The sequence below is a fragment of the Procambarus clarkii genome, chromosome 38 (genome assembly GCF_040958095.1).
Source record: "Procambarus clarkii isolate CNS0578487 chromosome 38, FALCON_Pclarkii_2.0, whole genome shotgun sequence".
In the NCBI taxonomy this organism is placed as follows: domain Eukaryota; kingdom Metazoa; phylum Arthropoda; class Malacostraca; order Decapoda; family Cambaridae; genus Procambarus; species Procambarus clarkii.
Window position 1 is genome coordinate 20,252,812 of NC_091187.1, and position 19,901 is coordinate 20,272,712.

Consider the following 19,901-nt stretch of genomic DNA (forward strand, 5'->3'; position numbering starts at 1 on the left):
GGGAGTGCCAGTGTGGTGGTGTATTATGAGCGGTGACGCTCTTATGGCGTGTGTCATAAGCTTGTCAGCTTGCCTGCCTGCCTGCCTGCTTGCCTTGCCAATTTGACTATCAAAACACTGCGACCACTTATGCTTGTTTAGGCAGACTCAAACCAGTATTGTTAGGTTGGGTGGTTGTAATGTTTCCATTGGTTCGTCCCCTACAACACTGTAGTGTTGGTTATGGGTGTTACTGATGGTAGTAACCCACATGTACTTGCAGGTAAGGTAATTATCGGGGGGAAGTGCTAAGCCAGTACGACTAGCGTGTTGATCACAAAGATCTCGAATGGGATGGATCGAAGGAACGATGCTCATCCACTTGAACCATCGGGGATCGAACATCGACCCGCAGGAAGCGAGGCCATCTCTGTACCGACCGTGCTTGTAGGGTAAACTCCAGCTCCTGGGCCTGTTATTTCAGACGTCAGTAACACATTGCAATGGCTGACTCCCGTCCTTCCTGCTGCTGTTAACATTGTAAGTGGAGTTAACTTCCACTACCTTCCATTCATGCTTATTCCAGATGATTACTCTTGTGCTGAACAAACTTGTGCTTGCATACCCACGGCTCACCCGAGATGGCGGTGTCTTACTGATGCTTATACAGGTCCACAGGTTCTTATACAGGTTCTCAACCTGGTTAAGGGGGGGGATTGAGACTGTTGCAATATTGATCTTTCTACAAACTACACTTGTACAGATTGTACAGAATCTGACGACATCACACTTTATTGAATTTCACAGATTAAATTCAAAATAAATCTATTTTTTGTTGTATCTGTGGAAATATTGGAATGCAGGTTTTGAGCCAGACAGTTTTGGAAAGGGTCGATGATATTCAGGTGAAAAGGTGCATGAGGTAAAAGAGGTTAAGAACCACTGTGCTAGACATTTAGTATTAAAAAGCATGACACTGCCATTTAAGAGTCTTAGGTCTATATATCTTATGGTGGTAATGTGTGTATGTTGCCAATAGGAGAAAACCCGTAGGTGCCGCGATGAGGGTTCGAACCTATGCGGGGGTGCTCCATGTATACCATTCGTTGTCTAGTCGTCTAGGGCGTGTGAGTGGGAACACCCTCCGTCCCCCGCGTAGGTTCGAACCCTCATGACGGCTCCTAGGGATTTTGTCAATGATACAGTCAGGTTAGTGTGAGTAGTGTGTGTGTGTTGCCAGCATGGTAAGGAGAAGCACAACCACGTCCGGTGGACTCAACACTGAGGCTACATACTCTAGTTTACCATCGGTATTGTACACAGTCCTCAAGGGCTCGACCAGCACAATCATCAAATTAGCTTCCCGTCAATGCCAGTTTGTATGTGTTAACTATTTGTGTTTGTGACTCGAGTACGGAGCCGTCAGCTCTAGGGCCCCGCCTGTGTGTGTTGGGGGGGGGGGGTGTCCCCTGCATGTACAGATGAACGCGTACTGGCGCGCGCGCGCACACGGGGGGGGGGAGGGAGGGGATTGTAGACCGCCTAGGGCCGTCACACCCAGCTGAAGTTCAAGGTTACGCCAGCACTCCCCACTCCCAGACACGGACACGGCCGAGGGGGGGATGGAGGGGGGGGTTGAGGGGCACTTACACCCACCTGTAATCTGTTATGGCACTTTCTCAAACCTTCTTTACATTAGTCCTACTGGACCTATTGATTGTTCCTCATGCTTGCATGTCTTTTGTTTGTGGTTTATTGTTTGTCGAGTGTGAGTAGACTGGGGTAGTTTTAACTGTGTTGAAGATCAGTTTTAAGATAGCCTCGTGGGGTAATGCTGGAGTATAAGTACATTTAACTGGTTCTTGAATCCGCTGTTAGACCCAACAAGTGTATAATAAATGTTATGAGCGAAGGTAGATAGTTGTACGAGCCCACGAGACTATGAAAGTTGAGGAGGTTGTGAAACAGGAACTCCACCTTTCCGCTACTCCACAACTTTTCCTACTGCTCTCCCCAAGTGGAGGAGTCTACGTCCTAACTCCTCTAGCCGGCATTTCCTTGTGTAGCTGCACTTACCGCTCCACCTTGGCCCTAAATAAGTTGTGGATATGTTAAATGTGTGTGTGTGTTAGGGTGGTGGGTGGAACAGCCAATGTGCCGCCAACTCTGGACAACATAGGTTCAGAACAGGGCGCTCCTGCCTCTCAATTCCTAGACCACTATGCCATGGCCTTTGGCGCCATGGAAGACAAGCAAAACGTTGATATAATATATAAGGATTTCGGGAAGCTTATGACATATATGACGCAATTGACTTGATAATGGTCGAGGACAGACCGAAACGTCGTCGTCCCCTCATCTTCTAGTGTGTGGCTTGGTCATCACCACGGTGTTATTGCACACAAAATGCGCTCAAACAAAATTACTGACAAGGTACTGAGATGGATCTTTAATTGCCTAATGAACAGAACCCTGAGCGTAATAGTCAACAAAATAAAATCCGAATCATCTACTGAAAAGCTCAGCCCCTCGAGGTGTACCTGCTTGCTCCGGTACTATTCCATCCTTATGTCAAAGATAAAGAAGGATACAAACTATAGTAATAGTTATACTATTACACTTGAATACAAATAATAGTTACACTTAATTAGTTGAAAAATAGTTAGTTGACTAATAGTTACACTTGAAATACAAACTAGTTTGTATTTCAAGTTGTAATAGTTTGTAAATAGTTCAAACACCCAGCACATAGGTTCATGCCCATATCCAGGCTCCTGTTGGACTTGTTCATTGATGTATCATGTTAATGTGAGTTCTCTGTGTAAACTACAATAGTGTATCGTTCTCTGCAGACAACAGTAGGATTTTTGTAAGAGTAGACAACTTAGAGGACACAGCAAATGTCCAGTCTGATGTTCATCAGGTCTGTTAATGGAACACAATGTGATGTTTAATGAAGATAAGTTCCAGCTCCTGCGCTATGAAAAAAAATTTAAATATCAAAACGGAAACCGTATATAAAACACACTCAAACCACACTATTGAGAGAAAAAGCAACATAAACATTGAGAGTAACGTCTGAAGACCATACTTTTAAAGAATACAATAAAGTTTTTTTTTTTTTTTTTTTTTTTTTTTTTTATATATATATATACAAGAGTTGTTACATTCTTGTACAGCCACTAGTACGCGTAGCGTTTCGGGCAGGTCCCTGGAATACGATCCCCGCCGCGAAGAATCGTTGTTACAACCAAGTACACATTTTACTGTTGAGTTAAACAGAGGCTACAGTTAAGGATTTGCGCCCAGTAAATCCTCCCCGGCCAGGATACGAACCCATGAATTGTCACAACTACAAGAAAAATGACACGTTAGATAAGAAGAACCTTTTGAACTAGAGATGCCATATCGATGATCATATTTTCTAAGACACCTGAAAGTATCATTGGTATGGCATCTCTTGTTTGAGAGGTTCTTGTTAACCAACCGGTCATTTTTCTTGCAGTTGTGACTGCAACTTTATTGTGTTCTTTAAAAGGAAGGTCTCCAGACATAATTACTCCAATTTTTTTATATTACTCTATCGTTCTATAGTGTGATTTGGCAACATAATATATACACGGAAGATACTGAAAGTCGAAGCTCCAAATCTGCCGAGTAAAATAACATTTGGTGGGGAAGATATGATAGGAAGTGGAGAGTCGTGATAACACAAGCACTGTCCTGTGAACTACCCTGTGGAGAGTAGTGATGACATAAGCACTGTCCTGTGAACTACCCTGTGAAGAGTAGTGATGACATAAGCACTGTCCTGTGAACTACCCTGTGAAGAGTAGTGATGACACAAGCACTGTCCTGTGAACTACCCTGTGAAGAGTAGTGATGACACAAGCATTGTCCTGTGAACTACCCTGTGAAGAGTAGTGATGACACAAGCACTGTCCTGTGAACTACCCTGTGGAGAGTAGTGATGACACAAGCATTGTCCTGTGAACTACCCTGTGAAGAGTAGTGATGACACAAGCACTGTCCTGTGAACTACCCTGTGAAGAGTAGTGATGACACAAGCATTGTCCTGTGAACTACCCTGTGAAGAGTAGTGATGACACAAGCATTGTCCTGTGAACTACCCTGTGAAGAGTAGTGATGACACAAGCACTGTCCTGTGAACTACCCTGTGAAGAGTAGTGATGACACAAGCACTGTCCTGTGAACTACCCTGTGAAGAGTAGTGATGACACAAGCATTGTCCTGTGAACTACCCTGTGAAGAGTAGTGATGACACAAGCATTGTCCTGTGAACTACCCTGTGAAGAGTAGTGATGACACAAGCACTGTCCTGTGAACTACCCTGTGAAGAGTAGTGATGACACAAGCACTGTCCTGTGAACTACCCTGTGAAGAGTAGTGATGACACAAGCACTGTCCTGTGAACTACCCTGTGAAGAGTAGTGATGACACAAGCATTGTCCTGTGAACTACCCTGTGGAGAGTAGTGATGACATAAGCACTGTCCTGTGAACTACCCTGTGGAGAGTAGTGATGACATAGGTACAGTCAGATAACACTGTATGAGTGTCAGAGGTCCACTACTGTTTAGTGCCCTCCCAACACACACACAAGAAATATTACTGTTACAATAGTAGTCGTGTCCAAAAGAATATTATACATGTTCCTGCCAGAAGTAGCAGACCAACCGGGTTGTTGTGGGTATGTGCGCCTGTCCTCAAGCAACAGCCTGTTGGATCTCTAGGTTCTGAGAGCATTTGATCGATATTTGTTGTTGTTGCCTTTGCTTTGTTACCTCGTTCGTGGAGTAGCGCAATCTGTGCTGTTTTAAGTGTGTCGAGGACAACACCAATATCTTGGCTGCGTCTCTAAATACTGTAATGTTGAGGGCATGTGAGGCTCTTTTTGGCAATTGTGGATGACTGTGAAATTCCAGCAACACCATCACCATGATCGGCACTATCACCACTATTGGTACTACCGTGATGGGCACTACAACCACCGTGATGAGTAACAAAAGCATCATCATTATCACTGATCACCATCTTCACCACCACCACTATAGGACCATCACCACCACCACAAAGGGATACAATATACTGAAGGGAATACACAAGGTGGACAAGTTACAGCCCCGCTCCTATGCCAGATAAGTCCACAACGGGCTCACCATAGCCCGTGCTACTTGAAACTTTTTGTTCGAAGTAGAAAAATATTAAACAAGAAGGTGGACCAGAACAAAGACTTTACGTCAAGAAGAAGCACGAGAGAGAACATGGCTGGAAACGGCAAACAAATGAGTCTTAAGACGCTCGTCCCCTGTACGGGTGGTTAGTAAGTTCCGGGAGCCACCTCCATCCACAATTTTAAAGCCTTAGTTGATAAAGAATTCGAAGGTAGTTATTGATAGATCAGTATCAACCACCTGCACGGCGTCTGCATCTTTACCTAAACAAGTGTGAGATTCAGGGGTCTTAGGAATGGCTCCTAATGGTTCTTAGCTTCTTAGGCTTCGTTAAGAATGGTAGTGATGGTTGTGAAACTGCCTCGTTAGGAATGGTAGTGATCGTCATAACAGTGCCTCGTTAGTAATGGTGCTGATTGTTATGACACTGCGAGCTAAGGGCATTTATCCTACATCATCAGCTCATCTGAAACCTGGCTCTGGAATCTAATTTATTTACTGAGGATATTATTAGGTAAAGTAATTATCAGGAATAGAATGGAACTATCAGAATAAAGCGCCAAGCCATTACGACTATATAGCACTTGGAAGGGGTCAGCATAAGGTTTTGGGATGGGACGGGTGCAACAATTTAGGTTCAGATAAAGGCCTTGGTAAACATTGGTTTTGGAATAGCGTTGTTAATTTATTCGTTGGTCATTACGGGTAAGATACTAAGCATGGGATCCCTGGAATGTTTCAAGCGTAGCTTAGACATGTATATGAAGATTGTTGTTGTTCCAGATTTAGCTACTCAGCACGAAGTGTCCATGTAGCACGGGCTATAGTGAGCCCGTAAGTATATGAAGAGTTTGGGCCTATATAAATAGAAGCTGTCTGGTGTGGGCTAATAGGCCTTCTGCTGTTGTTCTTATGTTATCTTTTATCTTATGTATCCTTATGTTGTTGAGACCTTGTCCCCGGACCCAGACAGGGACTAGACGTGAGCTCACGCGTAATGCCGCAAGCCGACGCCCACCGCTGTTATTTAGTGTTTTGTGGTGACATAAATTACTGTGAATGTGAGAATTGTGTTAAATATATTCTATTTATAACCCGCGCAATAATTTCAATTAATTCCTTGCAGTTGAGATCTCGCGATGTTTTTATAAAGTAATCTACATATAGTGATTATTCCGTTTATTCTCAGTTATCCTAATGCACTGATTTGCCCTGTTTTATCACATTAATTATCCTTTAGTTTCTCATTACTTCAATCGCCCCCCTTGCTCCTTTCCCGGTTAGATTAACTGTTAGGCTTGTGCTTTGCACGCAGGCGCCAGGAACACACAGTATTCTCCGCGCTCTCGTGATGTGTGACCTTTAATATTTGTGGTGTTTGAGTTTAGTTTATTTGTGGGCTTTGGTAAGTGCAACAATTCAAGAGACTGTCATTTGTGTTGTAGTGTCACCTTTCCACATGTCTTTGATCAAATACTGGTTTTGTATTTCCCGGAGTGTGTGACATATATTTAGATATGATATAACACAGGTGTTATACCACAGGTGTTGGTAAGACAGGTGTTTGACTTGCTCAGTCAGGTGTAGCGTACGTGCTTGTGTATATTTGTGCCGTATTTCCATATGTCAACGTTAATATCTGTAATACTATGTTAAAACCGTACATGCACCGAAATAGTTTGCTCTGCTCTCATCAAAATATAAGAACAGATCATAATGAAAGTACAGTGACGACGTTTCGGTTCTTTATGGACCCATGTAAAGCTGTTACTTGATAAGGGTTCCTGACGGACCGAAACTGTTTCGTGCATGGGTTAAATTATTTGTTTTCAGTGGCCAAATTGTCACGTATTCCCTGCATGCCGGGATAATTACAAATGCTCAGAGTACCTATATTGTGGTGGTTCCGAGGATAGACATCCCCTCGACTCGGTCTCTGACCAAGTCTTCTGGTTGGACGCGGCTGCTCGCAGCCTGATTTATGAATCGAGTTCTCATTTGAACATCGTGAGAGGCCAGCCAGGTATGCCCCTTGTGTGTAGCGGGAGTGTTGAAAAGTCTTGGGTCCTTGGTGTTAATGGTTCTCTCTCGGCGTACCTATTGCACCTCTACATTTCAATGGGGCTATTTTGCACATCCTGCCATGCCTACTGGTTTTGTGTGATGTTATTTATGTGCGCAGATTTGGGACCAGCCCCTCAAATATTTTCCACGAGTAGATGTTCACGTATCTCTCGCCTGTGTTCTAGAAAATACAGATTTAGAACTTATAATCGGTCCCAATAATTTAGATATTTTATAAAATAGATTCTAGTTGTAAAGAATCATTGCACGGTCTCCAGGTCAGCAATTTCTCCGGTCCTGAATTGGTCCTGAGTGTGCAAGAATATTCCACCCTAGAGAGCACTAGTGTCTTGAAAAGTACTATCATTGGTATTGCAGCCCTTGTTTGAAAGGTTCTTGTTATCCAATCTGTCATTTTTCTTGCAGTTGTGACAGCTACGTTGTGTTCTTTAATGTGTAAGATCTTCCGACATGATTACTCCTAGGTCCCATACATTGCTTACAACATAAAATCTTTTCTACAACCTCCTGTATTGAGTTTCTACACGCATCCTATACACTGCTGTCATTTGCGCTCTTGCTACTAGCAAGGGTGTATTGCAGAGGGTTGACGGGGGGGGGGGTGTTGTTGGGAGCGCGAAATTGCACAAATTGCAGCAGCATAGTAGTCGGCGGCGTTATTATTGCATTTGGCGTGTTGTGGTGGCGTGATGGAGAGAGGTAAGGGAGGCAGTGTTTGGTGGTGCACAATTTGCACGACTCGGCCAACGCTTGAGTTGATGCAACTGAACATAAACTAACAACAACGATGCAGAAGAGAGCACTGTTAAAGACACGCTTCACCTCTTAAAGGCTATAAATATAATTCATTTTTTTTGGTCTCACGTTGCGTGTCCCAGATGTCCGTAGTCTTCCACTGATGAAACCTGCTTATTGACTGACCCGTGTCGGTGAAAGGTCTGTTACCTCTCCCCCCCCCCATCCATCCGCCCCCCCCTCTCACCACATGTATTTATTTCATCTTCAGCACCACTATTTTAAGTGTTATTTCCCCTTCCCACTATTTGCTGGTGTTCTGTGTCGGTATAATGTTATACACTCTTCCTATTAGTTGTATTTTGATTATTTTTTGTGTTAATGATACTTATTTAACAAAAAAGAAGCGTATGTACGCTTCTGTTTTAAGGAGTCAAACGCACTCATGTTCATGTTAATATTTCAGGTTGATGAGGCCACTCATTCTTTGGTGTGGGGTTGACAATATTTTTAGGAGTCACGTCTACATAATCCTGGCTAGTGGGTTAAGAGCTGGGCCCTTCTGCCTCTCAATTATTGAATCACTATAATGCAGAAGACGAGTACAACTGTGATACACAATCTTCTTGGAAGTTTTCGACAGATGTGAGAAATGTGGTCTTGTAATGGCACATCAAATGTGGACGGAGTAGCTGATAAAATAGGGTAATGATGTAATTTTAACTTCATTAAACATAGAACATCAATAGTAATCCTGAACAAAGTACAATCTGGATGCATTAACATGAAAGTCCCATGTATCACTGTACTTGCTCCAGTCCTCTTCCTTATTTGTCATCCTTTGCACAGGACACTAGAAGTTTTGATAATCAACTATTGGGTACACATCAAACCCCCCAAAATGATGAACACAAAGTCTTGTAATGGGCGAAAAAAAACTTGATGTTTAACGAAGACATGTTCCACCTGGGCTGTGGTGTAAATGAAGAAATGTAAACTGGAATCTCATGCGAAACGCCGTCAAGCACTATAGAGTTAAATAAAGTAATTGTCGCAGCGACAAGAAAAATGGTTGGACAAGAATCTTTAAAATAGGAAATGCCTAAGTTATAGTGGTACAGTGTATGACATTCTCTTGAGTGGAAAACCTTTGTATATTAACTGCTTCAAAGCTGAAGTTGTTGATCTAGAGAACGCACAAAGAACATATACTGTCCGCAACCATTAATTGAAATTCCAAGTTGTACCCCCTAGAGCGCAGGCGAGCTTATTTATCATAATTTACATCAGGACAGTAGGAGACAGGTTTAAAATGTCAGGGGAATGACAGTGTTAAAATTAGCCTAATTGAAAAGTCTGCAGAGGTGGGGCTGCAATAACTACCGAGACAATTTATGGGCCAAGAGTTTTCAACATCCTCCCTTTCAAAATAAGGGGTATTACCAATGGACCTCTGTGTTTTAAGATGGAACTGAATATGTTTCTCCAAAAGGTACCAGAACAAACAGGCTGTGGCTCTACGTTGGACTGCATGCATCGATGCCTATCAGGCTGGTCAACCCGACCTGTTCTTTCAACTAATGCGTCTCATTTTATCCATTACGGTCCCCCACAACGTACAAATTATAAAGTAGTGGCTCTCAGAAATTACGTTTTCTAGGCATCGGTAGGTTGAGTGGGTTTGTACGTTGTGGCAAATCAAGAGAACGGGCTCCAAATTACTGTACCCCCTTTCCCACCCAGGAAGATAAGTACAATGCTTTAAGTCAAATTGATGCTTTGGTAAGAGAGCGCACCCTTACCCAAATTATTGATGGCTCCTTACACCAGTCCTACGGTGCAGCTGGAAGGGCAGTTGTTGTGGCAGTGAGAAATGGTTCCTTCTCCTATGAGTGTGGAGCGCGTATAAATAACTGGGCTTCCACTCTTCAGAATTGGTTGCCATAATCCTTGCACTATATGAAGCGCATATATGAATCCAAAGTTGACATGTTAATTGTAAGTGACTCCTTGTCATCCTCGACTGCCCTCAGCTCCATAAGGCATAACTGTGACGTGCTTGTCTCTGAAGCTAGACACAGATATAATGAAATAATCAATGATGGAGTCAGAGTTTGTCTCCTGTGGGTTCCTTCCTATATTGGTTTCCGAATGCATAATAGAACTGATGAGTTAGCCAAAACTTTTGCTCATAAAAAGGGAATTGATTAACCATCTTGGACTGCCTTTGAGCAGTCTGAGGGCAGTAATATTCCGGGAACATCAACACAATTTCGTAGACGTGAGCCAAAACTTTTGCTCATAAAAAGGGAATTGACTAACCAGTTTGGACTTCCTTTGAGCAGCCTGAGGGCAGTAATATTCCGGGAACATCAACAGAATCTCGTAGACTTGAGGCAAAGTGAAATTCACACCAGTTACTCCATCTATCATCATTCTATTGTGCAGGAAAACCCGCACGTCTATGGGTCATCCAATAAAGTTAGCAGACTTCTAAATGTTACCACTGCTAAGCTAAGGCTTGGCTACAAGTACCTCTGGGAGTTTGTAATATCTGCTGATGTAGAAGGGACTAAATGTCAACTCTGTCGGCAGAACTATTCGCATGCTTGCGTCATTATATAATGGAATGTGAAAAAATCGCGGAATTCAGAGAACATCATCAGTGGTGTCTAAGAAATGTGTAAGTACTTAATTCAAAATGACGTGCTGCCAGGAATCTTAGCCAAGTATCCAAAGTCTGCTTACTGTAGGTGCAGCCTGCACATGACTGTAAAGCTGCTGCCCAGTTGGGTGGGTGTGGGGCAAGACTAGTAACTACGTGACTCGCCATAAATGTAAAGTGCCTTGTATAGCGACTTGTAAGTCTCTTGTTGAATCACTTGTGCATAATAAAGAAATAAACTTAATTGGGCTGGTCAGTCAGAAGGCTTGGCCGCGAGAAAGTTAGTTATGGGCAGGGAGGCCAGCTAAAGTTAGGCGAGTGAAGGTACGCTAGTCTGTTCATGGTGGTGCCTCTTCTTGCTCCGACCTCGTACCATCTTCCACAGGTTCTCTACCTCTCCGACTCTCAACCTCTGAAGCATGTTCTCATCCATTCTCGCTATTCTTTCACTTCACATCCTATCGTTTCTCCACTACTCTGCCTCGTGTGTTGGTATATCAAGCCCGCTATACTGTAGTGCGCCTGGTGAACACAGCACTGCTCCAGTGTGTGACAAGTCATCATGGCTTCCAAAGGAAGCCTTACTATTCTGCTCGACCTTTATCTCATACAAGATCTCACATCGTGACTTTTACACCTTTCCTTTTGCCCAAAAACTTTAGATTACTTTGGCATATACTACTGTCACGAGGTATCGTTATTTTGCATATGGTATTCTTAAATCTTACCTAGCAGCACCTAGGTAAGGTGCTGCTAGATAAGTGGTCTTGTAAATAGGCCTACAGTTTGCCTGGTAGTTACTGTACCTAACATTTGGTGAGTGGCGGCTCAAGCATAAGTTATTATCCAGCACGGGGCCGAGGACCACACAAAGGACATTGTGCGAGGTGTTTGTGCTGCACGTTCCAACATCAGAATTTGGATTTTTTTTTTTTTTTTTACATGGTCGGTGATATCCTGAAGAATGTTGACCAGACCACACACTAGAAATTGAAGGGACGACGACGTTTCGGTCCGTCCTGGACCATTCTCAAGTCGATTGTGATGAGGACAGGTAGGGACAGGCATTAAATAGGCAAGAGAGAGCTGAGGAGTCCCTTCAATTTCTAGTGTGGTCTGGTCAACATACTTCAGCCACGTTATTGTGACTCATCGCCTGCATATCCTGAAGAAATTGTTCACAACTTTAGTGAAACCAAAAATGGAGTATGCAGCGGTTGTATGGGGCCCATCTCTCGTGAAGTACACCAGCAAACTGAAAAGAGTGCAAAGACATGCTACCAAATGGCTTCCGGAACTGAAAAACAAGAGCTACGAAAAGAGGCTCTCCTTATCTCTCTCTCTCATATATATATATGTGTGCGGAAAATCCACAGAGAAATATGAAAGAAAGTGAACGTTTCGGCCTGTTAAAGCCTTTGTCAACACCAGACAGGCTGGTGTTGACAAAGGCTTTAACAGGCCGAAACGTTCACTTCCTTTCATATTTCTCTGTGGATTTTCCGCATAAAATGATCAGTGTTTTGTGATCGTCAATTGCATATATATATATATATATATATATATATATATATATATATATATATATATATATATATATATATATATATATATATATATATATATATATATATATATATATATATATATATATATATATATATATATGCGCGCGCGCGCACACACACACACACACACACACACACACACACACACACACACACACACACACACACACACACACACACACTCACTCACTCACTCACTCACTCACTCACTCACTCACTCACATGTGAGAAAGGCTGCATGGACAAGCAAGCCATAGATTGCTAAGAACTCTTGACTCGGCCAGGATTCGTATCCCAGAAGTCCAGGATCACCCCTAAACGTACACAGTACCGTGACTATCGCATCATTGATCGTATATAAGGATTGGTCAGTCCTGGTGCTTATAAACTAAGCTCCTCGACAGGTTGGATATGACTCCAACCACTTGGGCTGGACGGTAGAGCGACGGTCTTGCTTCATGCAGGTTGGCGTTCAATCCACGACTGTCCAAGTAGTTGGGCACCATTCCTTTCCCCCGTCCCATCCCAAATCCTTATCCTGACCCCTTCCAAGTGCTATATAGTAGTAATGGTTTGATGCTTTTCCTTGATAGTTACCTTCCCTTCCTGTACCCAGGTAAGTCCACTGAGGGCTCACCATAGCCCGTGCTACTTGCAAGTTTTGTTCCGAGTAGCTGAATTGAAAACAACAACAGACTGATCAACCCTCGACCCCAAAGCACGTAGTGGACTTACCTGGGCAGTGGAAGGGAACTATCAAGGGAGAGCACCAAGCCGTGGATTCACTCATGCCTCATGGATCCATTTGGGTACAGTTTTTCATCAAATTCTGGCACATGCCTGGGCCGCGCTGAGTTTGCAAATGTGAGCAAGGCTGCATGGACGCGCAAGCAAGACATCACTTAAGAATTCTCTTTGACGGGAGTGACTTTTAGGGGGTGATCCTGGACGTCATGGGTTCGAATCCTGGCCGGGTCAAATAGAATTCTTCAGCCCGTCCTCCAGACAAAGACCCAAAAGTGATTCCATGCACCTGCCAAATGCAGGTGTTTATGCGGATAGTCACAATAACGTGGGTGAAAAAAGTTGATCAATCCCGTTTGACTTTTCATCCCCTGTTTATGAATGAAAAACGGTTTACACACACAACTCTCAACTGATTTCGTTCGAACACTTTCGGAACAAGTGCTTCACTGACGAATTTTGTTCGAAACACAACGTGAATTTTTAGTCAAGGTAGAAGATCTGCCTTGATCTTCATTCTACCGTTTTTCTTCATTCTACTTTGCTCTGATGAAGGCGAATTAGCCGAAAACGCGTTAAGCATTTTCTATTTTTCACATGTGGTTATTCTGCATATATATATATATATATATATATATATATATATATATATATATATATATATATATGTCGTACCTAATAGCCAGAATGCACTTCTCGGCCTACTATGCAAGGCCCGATTTGCCTAATAAGCCAAGTTTTCCTGAATTAATATATTTTCTCTTTTTTTCTCATGAAATGATAAATCAACCCATTTCATCATGTATGAGGTCAATTTTTTTTATTGGAGTTAAAATTAACGTAGATATATGACCGAACCTAACCAACCCTACCTAACCTAACCTAACCTATCTTTATAGGTTAGGTTAGGTAGCCGAAAAAGTTAGGTTAGGTTAGGTAGTCGAAAAACAATTAATTCATGAAAACTTGGCTTATTAGGCAAATTGGGCCTTGCATAGTAGGCTGAGAAGTGCGTTCTGGCAACTAGGTACAACATATATATATATATATATATATATATATATATATATATATATATATATATATATATATATATATATATATATATATATATATATATATAATATGTGTGTGCCCAAAAATGTATGCCAAAAATAATTATCTCGAAGTTTGGTGGCCCTTACAGCTCCATACTAGTAAAGAATAAGTCCCAATAATATGATTGAAAACAAATAATCCAGCCCGAGTGAAAACAAACAACCCCCAGCCCACACATGAACTAACGAACACATGAAAAGAAAGTGATAACTTTTCCTTCCGTCCTGGACCCCTTACCAAGCTGACTGACACCGAACAACAAAGGAAGGGGAAGCCTTCGTGAGACAAGAGAGATGGCTATCATTATTTTCGCTGTTAATTCCAAAATGTTTCTTTATTCCCTTATTAACACTTTTTTTGTATTTGTTATATTTGATGTTCTGCAAAAAAGTGCACCGTTTTCTTCATTCATCCACGTTTATGTGATTGCAATAATGTGTATTGTTTCAGTGCATATAATTGTACAATGTTGCTGCGGTAACTACAGCCTAAACACTATAACTTCACTGACTATTCTACCACCACCACCACCTTAATATAGTGGCTACCACCACCACCTAAGTATAGTGAATACCACTACCACCTTGCTACATTGACTACCATCACTACCACTATACTGCGGTGCCCCCCCCCACTACCACCTTGCCACAGTGATCCCCCACTACCACCTTGCCACAGTGATCCCCCACTACCACCTTGCCACAGTGACTACCACCACAATACTGTGGTAGGCATTTTCGCCATGGGACGCAGGTCATGTCGTCTTGATTGACGCTTCTTTGCAAATTGCTCCCTCCCCCCTCCCCGCCGCCAAACTACTGTTAAATCTTCACATGTATTTATAAATATACATGTGTGCAATTTCAGAACATTGTTCTGGCTTGGTTTGACGTTTTTAACTATACATATATAATCGCTATTTTAACCTTTCTCTTAAATCATCTCTATTTTAACCTTTCTCTTTATATCACCGTCTGAGTGTGCTACATTTGTCACAAATTGAATGCATTTTGCCTTTAACATTTGATTTTGTGAGTTGCTCGTTTAAAGCTTTAGCTGTGTTAATCAGGGGGGGTTATTTCTGTTGACTATGTATAATGAGAGAGTATATTGAATACGAGTAGAGGCGGCGGGGTACATTATTAGTGAGGATTGTGAGTGGGCGGCGCGTCTTGCTTGGTGTGGCAGGGAGTGCCATTCATGCCAGCGTCTGCCCCCTTCTCGTCCCTCGCACCACTCTGGCTTCCCTCACTATGAGGGGGGTGGAGATGCAGCGTTTCCCACAGGGATCTGGTTCCCCTCACTGTGAGGAGCAGGGGGAGCCCCCTCACAATGAGCAGCGTCCCCCACAGGGCCCCATGGCTTCCCGCCTGACCTGCCGCCCACGCGCGCCTCGCCCACCACAAGTGATCAACCTACACACACATGCACCGCCTCTCTCTCATAGCTTCCTCTAGCCACAACAGTTGGGCCTCCCTTTCCTTTACTCACTCCGTCCCTCCAGATATATATATGCATGTTCCTTCAGTAAAGATCACACTCGGTATTTTTTATGGTTGCATTTCGCATGTGGACTGAAGAATGATAGTAGAATTGTCGGGCTTGTGACACGTCTGGCTGGATATCCTGAGCGAGTGAGGGGCTGGGAGACACTAGGCCAGCGATGGCGGACCGCCGCGCCTCTTGCCACTAGTCCCTCTACACACACTTTTCCCTCTTATCTCAGATCAACTGTATAGTTGAAATTAGGTTTTATAATATTGATATTAATGTTAAGTGTTGAATTATAAGTTAGGGTGGGAGGTGCGTGTGTTGAGAGAGAGAGTGGAGCCCCCCTGAGGGAGCCTCCCGCCACAGCTCGACAAGCTTTGCCTTTCCCGCCTCCGCCTGTGACGTCACCAGGTTGCCATGACGACCGGGCCAGCAGGCCACAACGACGGGCTGTGGTGGGTCGCGGCACGATCGATACATCACTCAAAATGTACCCCATGCTCCTCTCCACTTGCATTATTCACATTCACATCTACGCTTTATGACCCATTTGTTTCTGCCAGCGTAACGGTGTTGACGGACGGAGACTGGCGGCCGATATAGGGCGCTGTTTTGCAAACTGCGTTGTTGGGAGAGAGAGAGCATACGGGGTTGGCCTGCATTGTGCTCGTCCTTGCTTTAGCAAATGTATTAAATACACTACTTAATTGTTTAATTAATATTAATTACAATGTTAGTGGGGTTTTTTGGTTATCTAACACTTAGGTAATAGCGATGTGATAAGTTTAGGTATTAATAATTGAGTATAGTGGAGGTGCGGGGAGCGGTTGCTGGGCCAGCTTGTAAGGCTCGCCCCCTCCCTCGCCTTCTCTGGTTAATGCTTTAATATACACTTATGTCTGCTCGCCTCTCTATCTACCAAGGCAAAACTACGCCTTTATGCACAGTCTACCCCTCATTCTCTATACCGAATGAGAGGTCAAATAGGAGTAAGCAAGCGGCATGACAACATATTAGACTGCTCCAAGAAAAGGTGGTCGAGATAAGAAAAGACTAAAGGGAATTCAGGCCACCAGAAGGGTTAACAAGGCCTGAACAAGAAACTTAGAGGCACTCTACAGGAATGGTCCATTTATCGAAGTGTGTACTTTCACTGTCCAGTCTTCCATATTGAATATAAATAAATTGATAAATAAATAAATAAATTAATTAAATACAGGCTTGTGTGGTAGGCAGTTTATTGCTGGAATCTTCTACTGCTTCTATATTTATATACATCATATATGTCATGCTTAATAGCCAGAACTGCACTACTTGACCTAGTATGCAAAGTCGGATTTGCTCAACAGGCCAAATGATTTTCATTATTTTCAAATATTTCTTTTCAGATTTTGTCTAGCCATAATAATTATTATTGTTAACATGATTACTGAATTACTGATTTGATCAGATTTCTGTTAGTTTTGAATCAACGTTAAACAATTAAAATCATAGGTAATGTAATGGAAAACTGTATCATTCCATAAGAAAAAATATTTACAAATATAATATTTCAGGAAAATTTGGCTTCTTAGGTAACTTGGCCTATTAAGCAATCTTTTGTAGCAATGTATTAAAATGAACTCATGTCCTGGGTTACCTTCAATGCATGCATTACTCCCTGGACCACAATGGGTTTAAAAGCACCTTAATACAGCCTGATGTCTTACTGACCATACAAGGGGTTTGGAAGATACCCAGATCCAATCTTTACATGTGGGTGAAGTTCTCCATTAATCACATTTATCAGAGGCCTTTTTAAAGAGGCAAATTAGCCTTTTGAGATGTGTTTTAGGTTCCATGTTGAACATGGAAAGTGTTCAGCTAATGTCTGCCCTTTGCAGTATATTTCAACCCATCCTCCTGAAATGTGATAATACAGTACTTCTAGTAACTATTTGGTCAAAAGTATCAATATGTAGTGATGGACCAGCAAAAGCTCACTTTTGTATTGTCAGTTCTTTAGGGTTCAAAAAATAAATCTAACAAAACTCAAACATTTATTCCTAGGCCTGGTATAGCGCAGATATGAGCTATGTTAGGCCTAAGATGGCATGTATTAATCTTCAGATTCCTAGGAGAGGATAGTTTAGGTTCTATATTTGCTACTGTTAAAACTTTCCATTCAATTTTGGTTGAATTTCCATGACAAATTCAGCAATAGAAAATATCAACTTTTGGTAATTCATCACTACTTTTTGGTACTTTCGACAAAATACAGTAGTTGTTATAAGTATACTGTAGTACAGGTACTATCATTTTGGGAAGATGGGCTGATATACTTATAGGGAAGGTGTTGAATAGTTTTGGGCCCTTAATGTTGACAGTATTGTTTTTTACCAACAAGGGGCTTCTCTTTTTAAAGGGGCTAATTTGCACATCATTCCATACCTTCATGTCTCTTAAGGAGTTATTTCTATGTGCAGATTTAGAATCAGTTCCCCTATTTTTCCAAGTGTACATTATTGTTTATTTTGTCTTCACTCCAAGGAGTGTAATTTTAAGAAGTTCCAATAATTTAATTGCTTTGAATGAGGATGTTAGCATGCAACAATATTCCATCCTAGATAGAACATAAGAACATAAGAATGAAGGTAACTGCAGAAGGCCTGTTGGCCCAATACGAGACAGCTCCTATTTATATCCACCCAAACTCATTCATATATACTGTATGTCTATGCTATGCATGAAACAATCCAGGGATCCCATGTTTATTATTTTACCTGTAATCTGTTCCATAAATTAACAACCTTATTCCAAAACCAATGTTTACAAAGGCCTTTTTCTGAACCTAAATGCTTTTTTTTGTGTTTTGAAAAGTACCATCATTGGTTTGGTACAGTATCTCTTCTTTGAAAGGCTCATGTTATCCAGCCTATTATTTTTCTTTCAGTTGTGACAGCTATGGTTTAAACATATACTGTGTTCTTATTTTGTAAAAGGTTTTAAGTGTAAAGATGTTAAAACACAGTTTTGGCATAAATGTTACCAATACTACAAAAAATTCTGATACTGTAAGTGCTTGGTACATTAATATGTACATTGGTGGCAAATTGCTTTTATCTTTTTGTAAATTACTTGTCTCTCTTTGGTAACTATCTCGTGTATAATTATTACTAGAACCTAAAATGTAGTCTAATGCAGTAAGCAGGTCTCTTAAGCTCACATATTTAATAAGGAACTTTTTGTTTTCAGGGAGTGTAATGATGGCTCGGCTTGGTGGGGAGGAAAGGTAGCAGCGGCATGTCACTGGTGGTACACAAGCTGGTGCTCAGTCCTGGTGGGGCCACCACCAACACACAGACTCCCACCCATCATGTCACCCTCTCTGCTTACACGCACTCTCGGTTAGTGTTGGTGTAAATTTATGTGGTTATTCATGTTCAGCACAATATTACAATAATTTATATTTACAGTAATGTACATATACAGTATTTGTACATTATTGGTACTATAATTTACGTTCTTGTTTATGTCCAGTATGAGGATGAGAAAAAGTACTGGAGCCAGCACAGTACACTGGGGGACTGGGCTTTTCACAATGGATTATTTGGATTTTACTTTGTTAACTTGCACTTTAGGTTCTGTTTGTCAGGAAATTCAAGATCACTCTTCCTATTTTGCCAGTAATTCCTTTTGAGCACATTTTGTGTGCAATAAGACCATGGTCACACTTGATGAAAACCAAAATCTGTGTACAGTATATTACATCAGTGTTTTGCTTCTCTTCCGTGCAGCTAAGGCCATGTCATAGTGATCAAGCAATTGTGAGAGGCCAGAGCACTCTGTTCAGAACCTATGTTGTTCAGGGTTATGTAAACACTGATTCCATGTGTTTTGAGATCTTACTTTTTGGCATTCTTTCAAATGTTTTTATGATGTGTGATTATGCAATCAGTGTATAATTTTTTTACTCTACTTTTACTCCATTTCCTGCCTTATGGAGTGGTGCTATCACCGCTGTTCTAAGTATTTCTGGGATAACACCAGTATCTAGGCTCCATCTCCAGATAATATTAATGGACTGTGATAGTGGATTTTAAATTCTTAGTGAATATGGAATTCCAGGAATCGGGGACTGTTGCTGAGGGCATGGGCATACTGTCACTTCAAAGTTCATTTGGGTTAGGTTACCTTGCATTGATTTTCTGGGTTGTTTGTTTTTCTTTGATTATTTTCAAACAAACAGTTGTTTGATTGTTGTTGTTGTTTGCATTGTTTTCTGTTTGCTGTTGTTTTTAGCAAGTTGTTTGCTGTTGTTGTTTTGCAATTGTTTTCTTCGCCTATAAAAGGAACGCTCTTT

General features: G+C 41.8%; 1 protein-coding gene across 13 annotated transcripts in view; it reads left to right on the forward strand.

Moving 5' to 3' along the window:
* upSET overlaps nt 1-19,901 on the forward strand; it is a 109,095-nt gene that overhangs the window by 24,839 nt on the left and 64,355 nt on the right. For 9 of the 13 annotated variants that reach the window (XM_045764756.2, XM_045764752.2, XM_069337852.1 and 6 more), the window contains one exon: nt 18,794-18,945. In XM_045764756.2, coding sequence (XP_045620712.2) covers nt 18,842-18,945 — 104 coding nt within the window. In that variant the 5' untranslated portion in view covers nt 18,794-18,841. Of the gene's footprint in view, nt 1-262; nt 520-8,459; nt 8,699-18,793; nt 18,946-19,901 lie in introns of those variants that run through there. The other 4 variants (XM_069337850.1, XM_045764751.2, XM_045764750.2 and 1 more) reach the window with 3 other exon arrangements.